We start from the raw sequence: 10,622 nt of genomic DNA, 5'->3' as shown, positions 1-10,622 counted from the left end.
GCAGCAGCGTCTGGAGCCGGAGTTCTTCAGGGTCGGATTCTACGGCAGGAAGTTCCCCTTCTTCCTCAGAGTGAGAAAAACCTTCAGCTGTTAGAAGCTTAAAGTATAAAGTCTGAAAACGTCATAAATAAAAACAGACGAACGCCTCAAAACCCTCTGAACCAAAAGCAGTTCTGTTGCGTTTTTTGCTCCCTCACGTTTTTCTCTCCTCTTCTCTCTCCTCTCTCCTCTCCTCTCTCCTCTCCTCTCTCCTCTTCTCTCTCCTCTCTCCTCTCCTCTCTCCTCTTCTCTCTCCTCTCCTCCTCTCTCTCCTCTCTCCTCTCTCCTCTCCTCCTCTCTCCTCTCTCCTCTTCTCTCTCCTCTCTCTCCTCTCTCTCCTCTCTCCTCTTCTCTCTCCTCTCCTCCTCTCTCTCCTCTCTCCTCTCTCTCCTCTCTCCTCTCTCCTCTTCTCTCTCCTCTCTCTCCTCTTCTCTCTCCTCTCTCCTCTCTCCTCTTCTCTCTTCTCTCCTCTTCTCTCTCCTCTCTCCTCTCCTCTCTCCTCTCCTCTCTCCTCTTCTCTCTCCTCTCTCCTCTCCTCTCTCCTCTTCTCTCTCCTCTCCTCTCTCCTCTTCTCTCTCCTCTCTCTCCTCTCCTCTCTCCTCTTCTCTCTCCTCTCTCCTCTCCTCTCTCCTCTTCTCTCTTCTCTCCTCTTCTCTCTCCTCTCTCCTCTCCTCTCTCCTCTTCTCTCTCCTCTCCTCCTCTCTCTCCTCTCTCCTCTCCTCCTCTCTCCTCTCTCCTCTTCTCTCTCCTCTCCTCCTCTCTCTCCTCTCCTCTTCTCTCTCCTCTCTCTCCTCTCCTCTCTCTCCTCTCTCTCCTCTCTCCTCTCTCCTCTCTCCTCTCCTCCTCTCTCTCCTCTCTCCTCTCCTCCTCTCTCTCTCCTCTCCTCTCTCCTCTTCTCTCTCCTCTCCTCTCTCCTCTTCTCTCTCCTCTCTCCTCTCCTCTCTCCTCTTCTCTCTCCTCTCTCCTCTCCTCTTCTCTCTCCTCTCTCCTCTCCTCTCTCCTCTTCTCTCTCCTCTCCTCCTCTCTCTCCTCTCTCCTCTCTCCTCTCTCTTCTCCTCCTCTCTCTCCTCTCTCCTCTCTCCTCTTCTCTCCTCTCTCCTCTTCTCTCTCCTCTCCTCTTCTCTCTCCTCTCTCCTCTCTCTCCTCTCTCCTCTCTCCTCTTCTCTCCTCTCTCCTCCTCTCTCTCCTCTCCTTTTCTCTCTCCTCCCTCCTCTCTCCTCTCTCTCCTCTCTCCTCTCTCCTCTCCTCCTCTCTCTCCTCTCTCCTCTCTCCTCTTCTCTCCTCTCTCCTCTTCTCTCTCCTCTCCTCCTCTCTCTCCTCTCTCCTCTCTCCTCTCCTCCTCTCTCTCCTCTCTCCTCTCTCCTCTTCTCTCTCCTCTCCTCCTCTCTCTCCTCTCCTCTTCTCTCTCCTCTCTCTCCTCTCCTCTCTCTCCTCTCTCCTCTTCTCTCTCCTCTCCTCTTCTCTCTCCTCTCTCTCCTCTCTCCTCTCTCCTCTTCTCTCTCCTCTCCTCTCTCTCCTCTCTCCTCTTCTCTCTCCTCTCTCTCCTCTCTCCTCTCTCCTCTTCTCTCTCCTCTCCTCTTCTCTCTCCTCTCTCTCCTCTCTCCTCTCCTCTCTCCTCTTCTCTCTCCTCTCCTCCTCTCTCTCCTCTCTCCTCTCTCCTCTCCTCTCCTCTCTTGTGGTCACATGACTGTTGGTCTCAGATGAATCAATCATGACGTCATAGTTTCACACTTTAATGTTTTTACACAGTCATGTTAAAGTCTTTATTAGAGGAGACACTTATAGTGAAACATGAAGAATAAAATGTTTTTATGTAAAAACGTTATTTTTGAGCTTTGTTTTGGCTTTTTCTGTCAGAAGCGTTGATCACACATGATGTACGGTGATGATGAACGGTGTCGGTTTAGTGATTGTTAAATGTAATGTTTCTGCTTTTAAAACTCTCTTTTACTCTGTTTTGTCTCCAGAACAAAGAGTTTGTCTGTCGCGGTCACGACTACGAAAGGCTAGAGGCCTTCCAGCAAAGGATGCTGGGAGAATTCCCACAAGCCATTGCGATGCAGCACCCCAATCAGCCCGACGAGGCCATCCTGCAGTGTGACGCTCAGTGTATCCTTCAGCTAGAGAGACGTCGTGAGGATCATTCTAGAGATATGAAGTTATAGATCGGTGTGTTTTTAAGTCTCCATCCAGATGTTTCTTTGACCCGCTGGCCTCAGACCTCCAGATCTACGCGGTGACTCCGGTGCCCGACAGCGTCGGCGTCCTCCAGATGGACCGAGTCCCCGATCGCATCAAGAGCTTCTACCGGGTCAACAACGTCCGGCGTTTCCGATACGACCGGCCGTTCCACAAAGGACCCAAAGACAGAGACAACGAGTTCAAGGTGAGCCGGAGACTTTCTGCTGGTTGAAGGTTTTTATTGTCATAACTGTGATTTCTCAGGATCACATGGAGGGAATTTCTGCACAATTTGTCACAAACGTCCACCTGGACTCAAAGAACAACTGATGTTTATGGCCATGACGCAATAATTAATATGCTAATTATGACAATTCACACAAAAGTCGACCCTGTGATTTAAAGGACTTGTGGACGGTTTGTCTCTTGTCGTCTCTCAGTGTTGAGGTGACTTGTGGACAGTTTCACTCTTTGTTTGTTTCGTTGTGTTTCAGAGTCTTTGGATCGAGAGGACGACTCTGATCCTGTCTCACCCTCTTCCTGGTATCTCTCGCTGGTTCGAGGTGGAGAAGAGGGAGCTGGTGAGTGAATTTAAAATATAATGTCAGACGAGCTGTGAAAGTGGACCTGGTATTTATTTAATCTTCTTCATCTGTCGCTCAGGTGGAGGTGAGTCCGTTAGAAAACGCCGTCTCCGTGGTGGAGAACAAGAACCAGGAGCTGCGGACTCTGATCAGTCAGTACCAACACAAGCAGCTTCACGGAAACATCAACCTGCTCAGCATGACGCTCAACGGGGTCATCGACGCCGCCGTCAACGGAGGAATCGCCAGATACCAAGAGGTCAGACAGGAAGTCCCTAAACGCTCAGATACCAAGAGGTCAGACAGGAAGTCCCTAAACGCTCAGATACCAAGAGGTCAGACAGGAAGTCCCTAAACGCTCAGATACCAAGAGGTCAGACAGGAAGTCTCTAAACGCTCAGATACCAAGAGGTCAGACAGGAAGTCTCTAAACGCTCAGATACCAAGAGGTCAGACAGGAAGTCTGTAAACGCTCAGATACCAAGAGGTCAGACAGGAAGTCTCTAAACGCTCAGATACCAAGAGGTCAGACAGGAAGTCTCTAAACGCTCAGATACCAAGAGGTCAGACAGGAAGTCCCTAAACGCTCAGATACCAAGAGGTCAGACAGGAAGTCTCTAAACGCTCAGATACCAAGAGATCAGACAGGAAGTCTCTGAACGCTCAGATACCAAGAGGTCAGACAGGAAGTCTCTGAACGCTCAGATACCAAGAGGTCAGACAGGAAGTCTCTAAACGCTCAGATACCAAGAGGTCAGACAGGAAGTCTCTAAACGCTCAGATACCAAGAGGTCAGACAGGAAGTCTCTAAACGCTCAGATACCAAGAGGTCAGACAGGAAGTCTCTGAACGCTCAGATACCAAGAGGTCAGACAGGAAGTCTCTAAACGCTCAGATACCAAGAGGTCAGACAGGAAGTCTCTAAACGCTCAGATACCAAGAGGTCAGACAGGAAGTCTCTAAACGCTCAGATACCAAGAGGTCAGACAGGAAGTCTCTGAACGCTCAGATACCAAGAGGTCAGACAGGAAGTCTCTAAACGCTCAGATACCAAGAGGTCAGACAGGAAGTCTCTAAACGCTCAGATACCAAGAGGTCAGACAGGAAGTCTCTGAACGCTCAGATACCAAGAGGTCAGACAGGAAGTCTCTAAACGCTCAGATACCAAGAGGTCAGACAGGAAGTCCCTAAACGCTCAGATACCAAGAGGTCAGACAGGAAGTTTATTTTATAAAATAAGTTCAAACAGAAAAGTTTCCTTTTAAAAGTGTTAAGAAGAAATAATTAGTTTCGCTCATTTAAAGAATTTCAACAGATGAATAAGAACCGGAAAACATTTTACAATTAAAGGAAAGAAAAACAGACTGTTTGTGTTTCCTGCAGGTTATTAATTAATAACATTCATTAGTGAGGATCAGTCTGACACCAACACATTCTAATGTTTATACTTATTTATTTACATTAATCAATATTTCAGTTTCCAGCTCAATGTAAATGTAGTCTGTAGTCTCCGGGCAGCTTATTACAATTTATTATCAATACAGCAAACACTGTACTACACAATACTACACAATACAACACAATACTACACAATACTACACAATACTACACAATACTACACAATACAACACAATACAACACAATACTACACAATACTACACAATACTACACAATACTACACAATACTACACAATACAACACAATACTACACAATACTACACAATACAACACAATACTACACAATACTACACAATACAACACAATACTACACAATACAACACAATACTACACAATACTACACAATACTACACAATACTACACAATACAACACAATACAACACAATACTACACAATACTACACAATACAACACAATACAACACAATACAACACAATACTACACAATACTACACAATACTACACAATACAACACAATACTACACAATACTACACAATACTACACAATACAACACAATACAACACAATACTACACAATACTACACAATACTACACAATACTACACAATACTACACAATACAACACAATACTACACAATACAACACAATACAACACAATACAACACAATACTACACAATACTACACAATACTACACAATACAACACAATACTACACAATACTACACAATACTACACAATACAACACAATACAACACAATACTACACAATACTACACAATACTACACAATACTACACAATACTACACAATACTACACAATACAACACAATACTACACAATACAACACAATACAACACAATACTACACAATACTACACAATACTACACAATGAAATACATGAACGCATTACAAAGGTAGCCGGTGAGATGAGGTAGTTTGGTTGCAGGATGATCTTTGTAAACAGTTATGTTGTATTAATGTGTTTTTTGCTGCTCAGGCTTTCTTTGATAAGGATTACATCACCAGCCACCACGAGGACACGGAGAAGATCACACAGCTCAAAGACCTGATGCAGGAGCAGGTGAGACCTCACGGACACTAAACCTCCTGAGCTTTCAGTCAAGAACCTGAATCATCCGACCAGTAAGATAAGACCAGTTCACTTTAACCGCTGAGGAGTTTAAGCTCCTCCCACATTTGGTGACGACGCCTTAAAACCAAAAGAACCGAAAGAACAAACACGTTTTCTGATTCTTTGAGTTTGTTTCAGTTTACAGAAACATCTTGTATTGATGGCTGTTCTGTAATTCTGCTTTTCTTTGTTTTCTTTGTTGTTAAAACCTGTAATATTAAAAACAGAAGAAAAACAATACGTATAAATGTTTATATGTTTCTATTTCCACAGATCCAATAGAAGCATAAATATATTATTGATTTATTCAAGTCTACTTTGAACCATTTTAATTGTCTATTTCTGTGACGTATGTTTTAAATATTTCTGTTTTATCCGCTTTGTAAAGAGTCTTTGCTTTTAAAAGAGTTTAAATCAGGATTCCTCACATAGAATAATTCTGATATCAGAGAGTCTGCAGACCAACAGAAGAACCTGGAGTCCTAAAGAGATCTTTCAGAGCGTCCTCCATCCTTCTGGTCCTCTTCCACAGGTCCACGTCCTCGGAGTCGGTCTGGCCGTACACGAGAAGCTGGTGCACCCAGAAATGCGTCCCCTGCACAAGAAGCTGATCGATCAGTTCCAGATGATGAGGAGCAGCCTCTGCCATGTGAGTGCAGCTTCATTATTTATCATCGTTATTATTATTATTGACTGATGTTTGAGCACCAAGCATCATGAAGAGAACACAGAGTCCCCCTCCTCTGGTCCACCAGAGTCCCCCTCCTCTGGTCCACCAGAGTCCCTCCTCCTCTGGTCCACCAGAGTCCCCCCTCCTCTGGTCCCACCAGAGTCCCCCTCCTCTGGTCCCACCAGAGTCCCCCTCCTCTGGTCCACCAGAGTCCCCCTCCTCTGGTCCAGCAGAGCCCTGATCCCTGTCCTGCTGATGTATTGCGGGCGGTGGTGAATATTCAGAGCAGTGCTCCTATGTGGCGTTTCAGGGTCTTCCTGGTTTAGAGACGACCGGTTCAGGAGCCAGCAGAGGGATCCTGAACTCCCACGAGAGCTTCAAGCTGCTGCACCGCCACGGGTAAGCAACACACACACACACGCACGCACGCACACACACACACACACACACACACACACACACACACACACACACACACACACACACACACACACACACACACACACTTTTATTTCTGCATTAACTGACTTCAGCTCTTGGGTTCTGGATCTTTTTTGTTTCTATTGTTTCTCTTGTTGGGTTCTAAAGGTTCTTTATGAATTATTGTTTCTCGTCATCACTCTATAATCAACACACACATCTTCCTCCTCACCGTCCTCTTCCTCTTCGTCACAACATCACTGATTTCATCAGTTTCTCTCTGATGATCTTTGAGAATCTGTTTGTTCTACGGAACACATCACACTTTCTGATCGTTCACCATTTACCTCTCTCTCTCTCTCTCTCCCTCTCTCTCTATCTCTCTTTTCCCCTCTCTCTCTTTCTCTCTCTCCCCCTCTCCCTCGCTCTCTCCTCATATCCTCTTGCATGATCTTTAATCTCCTGCATTTCTCTCTTTTTCCCAAACGAATCACTTCATGCATGTTTTTGGTTGTTATGTATTTTCGGTCGTACTCTGCATGGCTCCTCGCTCTGCCCTTTTTTCTCCCTCCTCCTCTCCTCCCTCCTCCTCTCCTCCCTCCTTGGTCCTCCCCCTCAGCCCCATAGCCGTGTTGACTGCAGTGCGCTCCTCCCCCTCTCTCTCCTCTCATAACTCCAGGGAGACAGGAACCGTTGGCAGCCTGTTGATCCTGTCGGACGGTGTGGTGGTGGAGCATCCGGAGGACTTCTACCGCATGCAGGTCAGAGGTCGCTTGTTTGAACCCAAACCATCTTCTTCTGAAGCTAAATAAACAGTTTCCTGTGAAGAGGGAAGTTTATTTTGAAAAGACTAACAAGCGTAAATTGCTGCGTGTTTCTGAAAAAATGAGAAATTACTTTTCATAAAGTATCAGAATTCTGCTAATCTTTATATAATATCTTACTGCTCAATGTTATGTTGTGTATAAGAACATTTTAATAAATAGTTCCCAAACAAGAATATCTATCTTCAGAGAGGATTCAGATGTTAACGCAGCAGAGGAAACAAGAGGGAGCAACAAATAAAGAGCCTTTAGAAATATTAATGAAGTTAACCTCTTGTCTCCGAGGGGGGGCGACAGAGTACACACATGTAGTACAAATCACTTCTGAGAACGAATAAAATGATATTTTATGATATTTCAAAAACCTACATAACGAAGAAATTCTGATAAAATGGACCATGGAAGCTATTTTACTCACTCAAAAACATATATATACACAAAGTAATACTATGTACTACAAGTTGTACCACAATTTCCCCTATTTTTCATCAGGAGACGGCGAGCTATGTTCTCCGTCACCGATACCAACCAAAAACTACGGCACTTTCACAGAAACACCGCATATCAGAGAGCACGAGGACTCCACACTGAATCCAACCATATCTTCCAAATTCCTCTCCTTCAAACCATGAACAAGCTGCACTCCATCAGCCACAGATCAACACACAGCCAAACAGCAACACATTGTAAACGCTTCGCACCTTGAGATGGTTTTCTGGATGAAAATCGCCAAAAATCTAAAATTAATCCTTTCAGCCATGTGCTGCCGGTCTCTCTCCTCTGTTGTGTGAAAAATCTGAGTCTCTACGAGCGTCTATGAAGGTTAGGTTGTCTTTTTCATTTTGGCCAATGGGTTTGACCCTTGGGGGCGCGCCACGGTTTTCGATTTTTATTGGCTTAAAATTCTGTCAATCAACTCAATCAGAAGGCTCTGGAAGGTTCACTGGAAGTCTGTGAAACTGGAACTCAGACGAGGATGAGCCACGTTTTACAGGTTCATATAGAGCCCAGGCTCTCAAAATGATGCCAAACTGCTGTATTAGATAGATTGAACACTATTAGTGATAAAAGAAGTGAAATATATAGTTATATAGTATATAAAAGTACAATAAAACAGCTGAAAGTGCTGCTTACAAAATAAGAATTGACGTCAGCTGACCTGTACAAAACCATCGATATCTCTGGCCTGCTTCACTTTATCAAAGCCAATTCTTTTTTAAAGGACTGCTGACATGTTGTGTTATGATTTGGGAGAGTTTACGCCTTCGTCATCATTTCAAATCAGTAGCATCAATAAAAGTGCTTTTTTTTTTCAGGCAAACCTGAAAATGTTCAATTTGAGCTGTGTGTTATATTCATTCAGCATTAACCAGTAACATATACACTGATATGTACACATATTAACACATCTCACAAGTGTTAGTGTTATTATTCCATTGAAATTATTCAAATAGACCTTGTAGTTAGAGAGATAAGCCCCTTTGAGTACGGGTATGACATTTTCGAGCAGAGGCCTAAAAATAGGGCTATGAAGTTACGCTTCCAACGTCTGGATTTATTGAAAAGAAATCAGAGCAAGATTTAAAATGTGCCTCAAAGACGAGACAGAAAAAAGAGATCAAAGTATAATGTTAATGTAAATAACAGAAATACATCTTTAAATATCAGACTTATATTCATTTCTACACATCTGAACTGCTTCATTATTGTGTGGCTTTAATATAAGTAGTATTATTTTACCATCGATCCTTTCTGCAGGCGAGCCCCTCCTCCTCCAGCCTTAGCTCCACCCACTCGGCGCCCTCTCAGATGATAAACTCCGCCCCCTCCACCATCAGAGGTGAGCCGCTCAGATTCAGGAGCATCGCGTGAGACCTGCAGATATTTTGTGTAGTTTGTTTTAATCTCTTTAATCTCTGTAATCTGTCGTCAGTCGGCTCTCCGTCTCTGCCGGACAAATACCGACACAACAGAGAGCTGCTGATGCTGCTGCCGCCGCACAGAGAGCGGCCGAGCAGCGCCATGTACACCAACATCAGTGAGAACGGGCAGGTAGGAGGACCGGGAGCGCTCATGATGTATTGAAGAAGACTTGAAACTAGAGATTGAGACCATAAACTCATGTTTACAATGTTTACTGAGGTAATAAATCAAGAGAGAAGTAGAGTCATTTTCTCATAGACTTCTATACAACCAGAGGAGTCGCCCCCTGGTGGACACTAGAGAGAATGCAGCTTTAACACGTGAAGCGTTGACTCCTCCCTTCAGAACTGGAGGTTGTCTCCTGACTTTGCCTGAGATAATTACCCACAATTCATAGCAATGTGAGGTTAAACACGGGGTTAGCAGTGGAAGCCGTGACGAGCTGCAGACGATCACAGGTTAATGTTTGTCTTTGTCTTCAGCCAACCAGCTTCCAGCGAGCGTTGTTCCATCAGGTGATTGGTCCGTGTAAACCCTGCAGTGACCCCAACCTGTCTGTGGCTGAGAAAGGTCAGAGGTCACACACTCATTCTGACTCATGGTACATAGTGAGGAGCATGGTGTGAGATGTGTAAAGTCTGTTTGTCTTCTCCTCTCCTCCCTTCTTCTCCCCATTCATCCCTTCTTCTCTCCTCCTTACTTCAACCTTCTTCCCTTTCTTTTCTTCTCCTCCTCAAACTCTCCTATTCTCTCTGTCCTCTTCTCCTTCTCCTCCCTCCTCCCTCTATCCTCTCTATCTCTCCCCTCCTCTCCTCCCTCCTCCCTCTATCCTCTCTATCTCTCCCCTCCTCTCCTCCCTCCTCCCTCTATCCTCTCTATCTCTCTCCTCCTCTCCTCCCTCCTCCCTCTATCCTCTCTATCTCTCCCCTCCTCTCCTCCCTCCTCCCTCTATCCTCTCTATCTCTCCTCTCCTCCCTCCTCCCTCTATCCTCTCTATCTCTCCCCTCCTCTCCTCCCTCCTCCCTCTATCCTCTCTATCTCTCCCCTCCTCTCCTCCCTCCTCCCTCTATCCTCTCTATCTCTCTCCTCCTCTCCTCCCTCCTCCCTCTATCCTCTCTATCTCTCCCCTCCTCTCCTCCCTCCTCCCTCTATCCTCTCTATCTCTCCTCTCCTCCCTTCTTCCCTCCCCTCTCCTCCCTCCTCCCTCTATCCTCTCTATCTCTCCCCTCCTCTCCTCCCTCCCCCCTCTATCCTCTCTATCTCTCCCCCTCCAGTCCTCACCACTCCCAGTAGCTGGAGTTTGGACAGTGGTACGAGAGAAGCCCTCCCCTTCCTGTCTGCTCATGTGGGCGGAGTCATGGCGCCTCCTGTTCCTCCACGCAACCTCCCTCACGGTACGACGTTCACTGTGTTAGAAGTGTGTATTTCTGTGTGT

The 10,622-nt window shown here is 45.4% G+C and overlaps 1 protein-coding gene across 1 annotated transcript in view; it reads left to right on the top strand.

Moving 5' to 3' along the window:
• LOC306694008 (dedicator of cytokinesis protein 3-like) overlaps positions 1 to 10,622 on the top strand; it is a gene marked incomplete at both ends in the record, with an annotated part of 93,052 nt that overhangs the window by 80,264 nt on the left and 2,166 nt on the right. The window contains 13 exons of the mRNA XM_079156702.1: positions 1 to 70; positions 2,007 to 2,148; positions 2,259 to 2,425; positions 2,715 to 2,801; positions 2,884 to 3,063; positions 5,216 to 5,299; positions 5,883 to 5,999; positions 6,331 to 6,419; positions 7,120 to 7,201; positions 9,023 to 9,104; positions 9,198 to 9,316; positions 9,670 to 9,757; positions 10,462 to 10,581. The exon at positions 1 to 70 is cut by the window's left edge and continues 35 nt beyond it. Of these exons, the coding sequence (XP_079012828.1) occupies positions 1 to 70; positions 2,007 to 2,148; positions 2,259 to 2,425; positions 2,715 to 2,801; positions 2,884 to 3,063; positions 5,216 to 5,299; positions 5,883 to 5,999; positions 6,331 to 6,419; positions 7,120 to 7,201; positions 9,023 to 9,104; positions 9,198 to 9,316; positions 9,670 to 9,757; positions 10,462 to 10,581 (1,427 nt within the window). The remainder of the gene's footprint in view (positions 71 to 2,006; positions 2,149 to 2,258; positions 2,426 to 2,714; positions 2,802 to 2,883; positions 3,064 to 5,215; positions 5,300 to 5,882; positions 6,000 to 6,330; positions 6,420 to 7,119; positions 7,202 to 9,022; positions 9,105 to 9,197; positions 9,317 to 9,669; positions 9,758 to 10,461; positions 10,582 to 10,622) is intronic.

Source organism: Pholis gunnellus (genome assembly GCF_910591455.1).
Source record: "Pholis gunnellus genome assembly, chromosome: 3".
Taxonomy (NCBI): domain Eukaryota; kingdom Metazoa; phylum Chordata; class Actinopteri; order Perciformes; family Pholidae; genus Pholis; species Pholis gunnellus.
The sequence above is the reverse complement of the archived record's forward strand: the minus strand, read 5'-3'. Positions and strand labels throughout refer to the sequence as shown.